Genomic DNA, 11,379 nt, shown 5'->3' with positions numbered 1-11,379 from the left:
CCATGTGCTGGGGGGATGATTGCCAGCATGTATCCTGGGGATTTAGAGATAAAGGACATTTCTAAAGGAATTTTTACATGTCAGAGTAGACTTACAGGATCCTGGGGTCGGGCTAAGATTGCCTTCTGCCCTTAGCAAAGTATGAACATCGAGGCAGTTGAGTCTGTAGAGGAATGCCCCTCTCCCTGTTTCAAGGACGTGTCCATGTGTTTTGTCCTCAGCTAGTCCTCTGTTCCATCACTGGGTTTATACATAGATCTTCCCAGGTGCCGAATCGCGGGGCTGTGTCGCCCGCGTGTCACCTGCTCAGGAGCTACTGTAACATAGCTCGCTCTCTGGCACAGCTTCCAGCCCGTGACTGGGGAGTCAGAAACCCCGGGCAGGAGAAACCAGGCTCCCCGCCTCCAGCGGCGCGGTCCCGAGGGCGCGGTCCCGAGGGTCCGGGGCGGCGGGGCTGGTGGGCACCGGCCCCGCCTCCCGGCCCCGCGGGCCCCGCCCCCACAAGACCACGCCCCCGGCCCGCCCACCCCGAGGGCCCCCGCTCCAGGTAGCCCCGCCCCCAGGCCACAGGGCCCCGCCCCTTCCCAGGCCCCGCCCCCCGCGGCCCCGCCCCCCTCCCGGCCACCCGGCCCGGCTCCGCGCGCACCATGGCGGGCCCCGCGCCCCCGCGGCGGTGGCGGTGGCGGCGGCTGGCGGCGCTGGCCCTGCTCCTGGCGCTGGCCCCGGGGCTGCCCGCAGTTGGAGCCGGGCAGGCGCCGCGCCCCGCCGAGCAGGGGCCCCCGGTGCGGCTCTTCACGGAGGAGGAGCTGGCCCGCTACGGCGGCGAGGAGGTGAGGCGGCGGGAGGCGTCGCGGCAGGCGCGGGCCCCGAGCTGGGCGCCAGGCCTGCGGGCTTCCTCTCTCCGGGCCGAAGGCCGCCCAGGGCCTCCGGGAGCCCTGGCCCCAGCAGCGAGCCCGCACACCCCGCCCCACGCGGCCCCCTCCCTCCGGCGAACTGCCCCTCCCCCTCCCCCTCCCTTCTCCCCCCTCCCCCTTCCTCCTCCCCCCTCCCCCCCCCCCCCCGGCGTTGGGCGGGGGTCCGCCCGGGAGCCTCGGAACCTCCGGGGTTTTAAATGCTAGCATCGGCTGGGGGCAGAGCCTCCGCGTCCTCCGCGGGGTGAGTGGCGAGGGAGGGAGAGAGGGAAGTGGGAAGTGGGGCAGGCGCAGGGGCGATCCGGCTTCCTGCAGGGACTCCTCAAACCCACTTCTAGTGCCTGTGCTCTCGGCTGAGCTGGAGCTGGGGGTGGGGGTGAGGGTGGGGGAGAGGAGGTTAGAGGCAGAGACAGCCATCCCCCTCCCCCCAGCACCCCACATCGGTCAGTAGCCTGGGGGTGTCCAGGAAACTCCTCACCCCGCGTCCATTTGGGCTGCTGGGGTCCGTGTGATGCCCAAGAAGAGCGGGAATGAGATGCTGCACGGGGGGCAGGGCCATAGCGGGCTGATGTGGGAAGAGAGGGGAGCAGTTTGGTGGGGAAACCACCCTACCGTAGTAGCATGTCGGACGTCCTGCCTTTACACACGAGGAAACTGAGGCATGCCACCAGTTAGTGGTAGAACGACAAAGAGACCCAGTGTTGTCTTGTTAAAACCCTCCAGCCTGGGCTCCCTCACCGTAAGTTGGCTAGCCCTTCGATAGACTGGGTTCGCAAGGGGGGAGGGGTTCCCAAGGGGGGGGGGTGCGGTCAGAAACTTGGCCCTTAGGCAGGGATGGCTAGTTTGAATATCTCTGTAAAGAGATGTTGTTTAGAAGCCTGAGTGGAAGAGAACATAGAGGGAGGGGACCGGGATGTGACTAGATGTTAAGGGACACATCTCTCAGGGCAGCAGGGAAGCAGATAATACGGGATCCAGGAATCTGTGCTGAAAGGAGTTAACAGGCCTACTCTCCTTAGAAAGGCCTGCTGGCAAGAGCGGCTGTTGGCTGATGTCTGGAATTCCAGGGTGTTCCACACTTCCGTAATGGAGGAGGGTGGCTCAATCTGGGCTCTTTATACAGTGTATTTATGTTGAACACTGCTAAGCAGAGAGGGCCTGCGTGGCCAGCTGCCAGTAAAAACCTTGGGCTCTGAGTCTCTAATGGGTTTCCCTGGGTGGAAACATCGCACACGTGTTGCTGTGTTGTGTTGCTGGTGGAAGAGTGTGCTGTGTGTGACCCCTCCTGGGAAAGACCGAGCATAAGGAAATCCGCCCATGGATTCCTTTAGACTCTGCCCGTGTCCTTTTATGATCTGGCTGTGTATCCTTCTCTAGGGGTGTAATAAATCTGAGCTGGAAGTACAACCGGATGCTGAGTTCTGTGAGTCCTTCTAGTAAATCTTCAAACATGGGGGCGAACTTGGAGGACCCCCCTCCCCATCCAGAACCCAAGAGAAGAGAGAGTTCAGGGTCGAGGATACTTGCCGCAACAGCTCCAGGGACTGCAGGGTGAGGATGGAGAAAAGATTTTTGGCTTTTTTATGCTGACATTATTGATTGATACTTAACTAAGGGAAGGGGAAAGGGAAGCTTGAGATGGAAACAAGTTAAGGAGAGAATTGTTTTGGGTGTCTATAGGCAGAGAGAGGAAGAGTCAGGTAGGAGAGTTGAGTGCAGTTGAGTAGAGCGTGCTGTGCTCTGATCCACCCTAGATGGTTCTGGTTTATGCCTGTTGCCTGGGAAGAATTACTAATAGCACCCCCCTTTACTCTCAGAAGTGTGACTGTCTATATAATACATGATACGGTATCCTTGTTAGAGCCTTACACCTTTGGATCATGCCGGGCTATGAGTCCCTGTTCGACCATGTGACTTTGGGCAAATTACTGAAGCTCTTGGCATCACATTTTTCCCCACATCTGTAAGATGCTTTTATTAGTCAGAAGTCCACCAGAAATAGAACCTATATTTGCATTATTGCAAGGAATTGGCTTATCTAATCATGGGTGCTGGCCAGACAAGTCTGAAATCCTTTGAGCAGGCCAGAAACCCCTGGGCAGTAGCTGATGCCCCAGCCCACTGATGGAATTTCATCTTCTACAGGGAAACCTCAATTCTGTTCTTAAGGCCCTTCAACTGATGCAGTTAGGCCCACCCAAGATTATTCAAGATAATCTCCGTTGTGTAAAGTCAACTGATTGTAGACTACAGAGTATCTTCATAGCAACACCCAGATACTGTAGTTACTCAGAGTTGGCACATCAAATTGACCATCATAATGGCTATCATAAGAGTTCCTACTCTATATAGGGGTTGATTGAGGATTAAATGAGATAGTGAGGGACTCCTGAGTGGCTCAGCGGTTTAGCGCCTGCCTTTGGCTCAGGGCGTGATCCCGGAGTGCCCGGATCGAGTTCCACATCAGGCTTCCTGAATGGAGCCTGCTTCTCCTTCTGCCTGTGTCTTTGCCTCTCTCTCTGTGTCTCTTGCGAATAAATAAGTAAAATATTTTAAAAAAGAAAAAACGAGATGGTGATATACAAACTATAGGATAGGCCTGCAGTAATCTTAGCGTAGTAAGTTAATAAATCTTAGCTGCTATTTTTATTAGCTTATTATTAAAGTTATAAGCAAGAGGCAGTATAACAGGTCCATAATCATTTTATGCAGTTCAAAAATCAAATAAGCTCTGAAACAAGTAGGATTTGTCTTTTTCTTTGAAGATTTTATTTTTTAAGTAATCTCTGCACCCAACATGGGGCTTGAACGTACAACCCCAAGATCAAGAGTCACAGGCTCTCCCAACTGAGGTAGCCAGGTGCCCCAGAAGAGTTGTTTTTGTTTTTTAATAAATCATTTAATAGCAAAACCCTGTCTGATCTTAACTCCTTTGGTGATAGAACCTTGCCAGAACTGACTCGAGTCTACTTATCATCTTTACATATTATACTTAGAGTGAATATTCATGTTCATTCTTTACTGTGGCAATATTAATATAGTTGATTTGGGGTGCTGCCTGAGACCTCCATAGGGAAGATGAGGTGACTTTGAGGATTCTCTTTGGTTCAGAGGGGATGTCATCTTCCACATTCCTAGTGCAACATGATTTTTACCATCAGAAAAATGTATTTTCTGCCTTAATTGCATTGGAGGCTATCAAGGGCAGAGAGGGTCACCCCGCCTGCCCCCACACCCACCTGACTTCTGGGCCTGGCACAGATGTATGTATTTAACTCATATAGCACTAACTCTGTCAGGCACTATCCTAACCACTTTATTTTTTATTTAAGATTTATTTATTTATTTATGATAGCAGAGAGAGAGAGGCAGAGACACAGGAGGAGGGCGAAGCAGACTCCATGCCGGGAGCCCGATGTGGGACTTGATCCCGGGACTCCAGGATCGCGCCCTGGGCCAAAGGCAAGCGCTAAACTGCTGAGCCACCCAGGGATCCCCTCCTAACCACTTTAAAGCACCAACTCATTTAATGATGACCACAGGCCCATGGGGTAGGTGTTATTATCTCATTTTTCAGAGGTGAAGGAGGCAAGGGGAGGTTAAGTAACTTGCCCAAGGTTACACAGCAAGTGAGTTATAGAGGTGAACCAGGCGCTGCTCCCTCTGGCTTGTACAAGGGAAATGAACTACCAAGAGCCCCTCCCCCTCCATGGCTTCAGGCAATGACCTGATCCAGGGGGATAGTGGTTCTAGAAGAAGGTATCATATCAGAGTGCAAGCGTGACCAGAAATGTAGTTTAGCATCTGGATATCTTCAGTGTGATGCTGGGCCCTGAGTTGCCAAGGCCCCCTCGGCTTCACGGTTATTCCTCATAGATAGACGTTGTCTGTGCTCAGCACCGGCTCTCCTGGGAAATCTGTGCTAAGGTGGGGAGGCGGACAGGGTGACATTTGTTTTCTGCTTTTCTAAAACTTAGTGATAGTGAAGAGCAAGACTGTGCTTCCTCCAAAAGGATCGTTCTGGACAAAGATTATATAGGCAGTGAAGGCTGTGGGATGGAGGCTGGTGAATAAAGAGGTGAAACCACCATCTCTAATCGTACAATCAAGTGATGGCTTGTGACATTTGACCTGTGTTATGTAATACATTCTCCATCCTCCCCCTCGTCCACACACAGACACACATACACAACAAAAGTTCCAGAAGACAATGCCTATTCTTTCTTTCTATGTGTGATGCACTTCGACGTTTTCTATTTTCTGTTCTATTTTAAACTTTTCTTTTTCTGCTTCATTACACAAAACTTGGTTAATAAATCACTAAATTAATCCCGTGATCCACTAATAGGTTACCGATGCCAACTGTAGTCAGAAACTAACCCGGCCTCAGATCCTCAGAGGGCCCCATTATTTCTGCAGAAGAAAATATCCACAGCGGTTTCGCTCTTTACCAGCGAGGCCCTTTGGCTCTGTCCCCAGGCCCTGGTGCAGGGTCTGAGGCTCAGGGGCCCACCTTCCTGCCTGCACCCAGGCTCCTGGCCTCTCCCTCCCAGCTGTGGGAGAGTCCCTCTTTCCTCTGCCCTGCTGCTTTCATATGCCCTTCCATGTAGTTCCCATGGCATGCTACTGGCCCTGCTTGACTCTAAGCAGGGAGGAAGGCCAGGTGGTGAGGCGAGCCCAAGACCCAGAGGAGAGAAAGGCCAGGTCTCATTCATGCAGGTGGTTCCCTGATTCCCCCTGGGTGCCTCTGACCCACCCCATGTCTCACCTGGTGGTCCTGAATCTCGTGGATGAGTTTTCCAGGCCACCCTCACCCTCCTGGTCCCAGGCAAGTGTGTTGTCCTCGTGCTGTGTGCCCTCTGGTGGAGCAGGCCAGAGAGTGGAATGAGCTTGGGTTCTAAGGCTCCAGGTTCCAGAGACTGTTCTAATTCCCTCTGTGACTCTGGGCAGGTCTCCTAATTTCCTGGCCTGGAGAGCTGCAGCTGTAACATGAAGGTGTTGGATAGATTATCTTCAAGGCCCTTTCAGTTTTAAAATTCCTCTAGAAGCCTTATTTGTCCCTTGGGAATTGCATTTTTTTTTCTCTCTATCTTTCCTTTGGGAAGATCTCCAGTCATCTTCCACTTGGTTATCTGATTCCTCTTTGATCTTATAACTTTCAAAATCTGGAGCAGGATCCAGGGAACTAACATTTATTTCCCCAAACTGCGACGTGCTTCATATCTCTTGCCTTGGTTAATCCTGACAATAGCCTGGTGGATACTTTCATTATCGTCCTTGTTACAGAGGAGAAAACTGAGGCACAGAGAGGGTAAGTCATTTGCCCAAGGCATCGCAGCTTATGAGTGGTGGCTCAAACCCAGGCCTGTTTGACTTGAACACTTGTGCTTGGAGTCACCACTACTCCCTTGGGCTCTTGGAAAAAGGCAGACCCTCTGTGCAGACAAAAACCGAAGCATCCTTCCAGGTGGATGAGAAGGTGGGGGGCTAGGGTGTGAAGCTGGTGATGAGCATGTGTGCCTCTGTCGTGTCTCTGTGGACATTTCTGTTTCGGAGTCTGCATTTATGCTCCCAAGGCTTCTACTCACCTTCTACCTTCTCAGTTGCCACCCCCGGGGCCTGGAAACCATGCCTGCTGCTCTGCTGCCCGAGGACACCCAGCTCCACAGGCCAGGAACTACCCCCACGCCCACCCCCAGCACACTTGAGGTTTTGATAAAGCCATTCCTCTCTGGAATGTCGGTAACAACATTCCTGTCTACCCCTTTGCAGGGACTTCCTTTTAGCACTTAGACCTTCAAAGTATGGTTTCATGGGGAGATAAGCAATGTAACTGTTGGAGAAATTGAGGGTGTGAGTGATAAGATGCACGCGTTTATATTTTATACGTAGGTGAATGTCATGTTTATATGCCTTTTTGCACGCAAAAAAGGAATAACCTATCAAAGGAAAAGCAACAGAATGAGAAATATGACAAAATGCCATGGGTAAAATAACTTAATATATGTTTTAAATTGAAATGATATATAACCCCACTTGATAAGCAACTGAAATCAAGATATAGATAATCACAGTGAAAGAAAGGCCGTAAAGAATAATGCAGGCTGCTGGCTGGTGATTTTAAAAGGCCTTTTACAATAACCCTTACTGGGGCGCCTGGCTGGCTCAGTATGTAGAGCACGAAACTCTTGAACTCGGGGCTGTGCGTTTGAGCCCCACATTGAGTGTGGAGATTACTTAAAAATAAAATCATTAAAAAAAAAAAAAAACGATTAAAAGGAACACCTGGGTGTCTCAGTGGTTGAGCATCTGCTGTTGGCTCAGGTCATGATCCCGGGGTCTTGGGATTGAGTTTCACATCGGGCTCCCCGCAGGGAGCCTGCTTCTCCCTCTGCCTGTGTCTCTACCTCTCTCTCTGTGTGTCTCATGAATAAATAAAATCATTAAAAATAATAATAATTTTAAAATAAAAAAAAATAACTCTTAGTTGAAGTGGAGCAAGCGTCCACCAAGCAGCAGAAGTTCTGGGGACTACATGTCTGAGCTAATAGGGACTATGATAACCAGCCATTTACTGAGCTCCTGTGCTGGGCCTACCGTGTGTGCACGTACACTGTTCCCTTCAGCGTTCCTGCAAGGCCAGTGGGTGTTAACCGTATATAACGGTTAGAGAAACTGAGGCCTGCAAAGTTATGTGACAGTGAGATGTGTTTCCTTGGCCACGTTGCTTACCTCTCTGAGCCCCAGCTCCTCTCGGTTAAATGAGGTCATGAAAATACTTGGCTTTAAGCTCCATGGAGGGTGAGAGCCTAAAGGCCCCTCCCAGAGAAGACCAAGCCATGTGCTCTTGGAGATCCAGAGATTCCTGAACCCCTGGCTGCAATGCCCCCCTTCACCCCAGTCTAAGAGCCGACTGGTCGGTGACCCTGGACCTCCAGGGGGGCCAAGACAAAGGAAACCTGGGCTTGTCTGTCTAAGAACTGTGCCAGTCGCCCCAGCCCCCAGTCCACCTGGATAGAATCCAGAAAATTCTTGCTGTTTTTGTGTAATTCTCTTTGGTCAGGGATGGGGGGTGGGGGTAGGAATCTAAAGATAACATTTTATACCTACAGATATAGCAAAAAATACAGTATAAGATTCACTTAGTCTTTTGGGGAAACAGCATTGCTTGTGTGTTTCTGGCACTATAAATGGTTTTTTGAAGGAAAAACTGGTTAAATTTTTAACAAAAGTGATTACATCATTCATATACTTTGGTCCAGGAATTCCATATATCCCACGCTGCAAGGAAATAACTCACCAAATTATAAAGTAGCTTATAGAAAGATATTCATAATCCTTCCATATATTTATAATTTTAAGGAATTGGAAAGAACACAAATACCCAAAATAGAAGAATAGCTAAACCAACAGGTACACAGTATGGCTAATATAAGAGACTGCTGTTTCAGTGACAACCATTTTGGTTATTTCAATACATGGGAATGTTTATATGAAGCAATATTGCCTGTAAGAGGCAAGATATAAAATTGATCATTTAGGGGCACCCGGGAGGCTCGGCCAGTTAAGCATCTGCCTTGAGCTCAGGGATGGAGCCCAGAGTGGGGCTCCTGCTCAGCGGGGAGCCTGCTTCTCCCTCGCCCTCTGCTCCTCCCCCTGCTTATGCACTCACTCTTTCTCTCTGTCAAGTAAATAAAATTTTTTTTAAAGATTGTGTTTATTTATTCATGAGAGACACACAGAGAGGGGCAGAGACACAGGCAGAGGGAGAAGCAGGCTCCATGCAGGGAGCCTGAGGCGGGACTCGATCCCAGGACCCCAGGATCACGACCTGAGCTGAAGGCAGATGCTCAACCGCTGAGCCACCCAGCCATCCCATAAATAAATCTTATTAAAAAATAAAATAAAATTGATCGTTTATAGTGATTGCTGCATGTAGGTGCATTGACAAGGATAAAAGGAAATTTAGGCTGATTTAGAGAATTAATCATTTTACATCCTTTGAATTTTTATCTGTGCAGAGTTACTTCAGTCCCTGGGTTGTTCCCTCCCCCCCCCCCAATGGTATTGCCATGCCCTTTGTCAGGATACTTTATCACCTTTCCAAAGTTTGTGGGTGGACATGACATTGGGCAGGTAGGGGCAAGCTCCTAAGAGTGACCAGCTTGCTGAGGACCCGCTCAGGCTGCTTTGTACCTTCAGCCACTGCCGTGTGCACAGCCTGTGGTGGGAAGAGATGCTACTAACTTGGGCTAGAGGAGCAAAGCTCTTGGGCTCCCCCTAACAGCTTCTCCCCTGCTTCCCAGGAGGACCAGCCCATCTACATGGCTGTGAAAGGAGTGGTGTTTGATGTCACCTCTGGAAAGGGTAAGTGGCTCGGCTTTACGAATGCTTACTTCTGGGGAGCTCTGCAGCCAGAGTGGGCACTGGATGCGTGCAGAAAAGGAGGGAACGCTGGCCAGGTCCTTTACCCTCAGACTGAGTTAACAGTCTTTGTCAGTGTTGTACTACCACAGTTTTTCTAATAATGCCATGCCCCTGCTCAAGAACCTTCCATGGCTCCCCACTGCCTAATGGCATCAATTTCAAATTTACCACGGTTGAAGCAGTGAGAGGAAATGTGTTGCTTTGCAAGGCTCTGGGGTCATAGAACATGATGGAACATATTCATGCCATTCTATGGTTTCTCCAGTGGTGACGACAGATGATATTGTGGAGGTAGTTTTGTTGCGGTTCATTGTTTAGCTGATACCAAACAAAAGGTGTTGAACGGAAGTAGACTTGGCTTCCACGAACGTTTAAGAAGACTGAACTCTCTTCTTGTTTGCATTTTAAATATTTTTAAGAGATTATTTTCATTCTGTATATATATGCATTTTTTAAATCACCTTCAGTCCAGCATGGGTGACTTAACTCCATATTCTGAGTTAGTGGAATCCAGACAATGGCAAAGGGTGGCTTATTGGGCTTCACATCTTCACTGCTTCCCCTCTCCTTGGGCTTGGAGGCTTTTTCAGTATTGGATTGGATCTGAGAAGCCCCCGTCTCTCTGCCCTGTACAGACTCCTGCCTATTTCGCACGCACATCTAGACTCATGTCTTCTTCCTTCTCCTTCGCTGCAGAGTTTTATGGACGAGGAGCCCCCTATAATGCCTTGACTGGGAAGGACTCCACCAGAGGGGTGGCCAAGATGTCCCTGGATCCTGCAGACCTCACCCATGACACTGTGAGCCACATTATGAGCTTCTGTTAAAATGTCCCACCCCCTTGGCCATGGCCTTTTTGACCCCTAGGCAATAGCAAAGCTTCCTAATTAGCATATTGACATTCCAGTCCTACTCAGGACCCTTCCATGGTCAAGTCTCCAGACTCTTGTGAACTGGTGATCACACTCAGTGATCTTCACAGTTTGGCTCCAGCCTGCCTTGGCAGCCCCATCCCACTTGCAGTCTGCACCCGGCACCCCCAGCCTCTTGTAGGTTTGCTGGTTGGGTCTCGGATAACCCACTCCCCAGGCCACTGAGCGTGAGCAGGGTTGAGAAGCAGAGTATCCCCTCTGTTCATATTTCTTGTGAAGGAGAAAACAGCATTGGCAAAAGCCATTTCAGGGCCTCAGTAATTCTAGCAGAGGGGCCAGCATTCACGCTGACTGTGCTCAGATGAGTCAAACTCCTAAACCACAGCATTACAGAAACATTTAGAAGTCAAGGAGCGGGGAAGGTCGCATGCATCTGTACTGGGAGGGGGGCAGAGAGCCGTTAAAAGGAGGTGGGTGCAGACTGCACAGAGTGTACCCCACCCTGCCCCAGGCCTGGTGTTGGTTGGAGTCTTGAATTCCTCCATCAGTCAAACGGCAAGCCCTGATGAGGCCAGGCCTGCCCCTGGCACCACCACCCTACCCACAGACACTCTTGAAAAGTCAGTTGATTAGCTGAGATACTTTTTGGCTGGCGTTAGGGGCGTGCGGGGAGGTGGGTGGGGTGGTGAGGGTCCAGTGCGAGGCACGACTGGCTCATCCCACCCCCCCGCCCCATGTTGCTTGGGCTTCCACACCGCCCCCCCCCCACCCAAGACGGGCCTGACAGCCGAGGAGCTGAAATCCCTGGATGACGTCTTCAACAAAGTGTACAAAGCCAAGTACCCCATTGTGGGCTACACAGCCCGGAGGATTCTCAACGAGGACGGCAGCCCCAACCTGGACTTCCAGCCTGAAGACCAGCCCCATTTTGACACAAAAGATGAGTTTTGATGTTCTATCTGCAGAAGCCTGTTCCTGATATGTGGGGGTGCGGGCAGGGAGACCTCATGTGCCAAATCTGCAAAACAGGCCACCTGAGCCTCTGGGCTCCCCGGACCTGAATAAAGCCGATGTTGAACCCGGGACACCGAATGCCTGTTCTTGAGCTTGGCTGAGGGTTCTGTCCCCGTGGCATCCTCCCCACACACTGGCCAGGTGGGGAAGGATGG

The 11,379-nt window shown here is 50.8% G+C and overlaps 1 protein-coding gene across 1 annotated transcript; it reads left to right on the top strand.

The window, feature by feature from the left end:
- The first annotated feature begins 610 nt into the window (after positions 1 to 610).
- NENF (neudesin neurotrophic factor) lies at positions 611 to 11,295 on the top strand. The gene is made up of 4 exons (XM_077902183.1): positions 611 to 830; positions 9,218 to 9,278; positions 10,035 to 10,138; positions 10,985 to 11,295. The coding sequence occupies exons 1-4, from the start codon at positions 648 to 650 to the stop codon at positions 11,159 to 11,161; spliced, it is 525 nt and encodes a 174-aa protein (XP_077758309.1). The 5' UTR covers positions 611 to 647; the 3' UTR covers positions 11,162 to 11,295.
- The last annotated feature ends 84 nt before the right edge of the window (positions 11,296 to 11,379 follow it).

This window comes from Canis aureus, chromosome 6 (assembly GCF_053574225.1).
Source record: "Canis aureus isolate CA01 chromosome 6, VMU_Caureus_v.1.0, whole genome shotgun sequence".
Lineage (NCBI taxonomy): Eukaryota > Metazoa > Chordata > Mammalia > Carnivora > Canidae > Canis > Canis aureus.
The sequence above is the reverse complement of the archived record's forward strand: the minus strand, read 5'-3'. Positions and strand labels throughout refer to the sequence as shown.

Coding starts and splice junctions, on each gene's coding strand:
- NENF (XM_077902183.1), top strand. CDS start 648: ATGGCGGGCCCCGCGCCCCCGCGGCGGTGGCGGTGGCGGCGGCTGGCG. Junction 831..9,217: donor CCCGCTACGGCGGCGAGGAG/GTGAGGCGGCGG, acceptor CCTGCTTCCCAG/GAGGACCAGCCCATCTACAT. Junction 10,139..10,984: donor CAGACCTCACCCATGACACT/GTGAGCCACATT, acceptor CCCCCACCCAAG/ACGGGCCTGACAGCCGAGGA.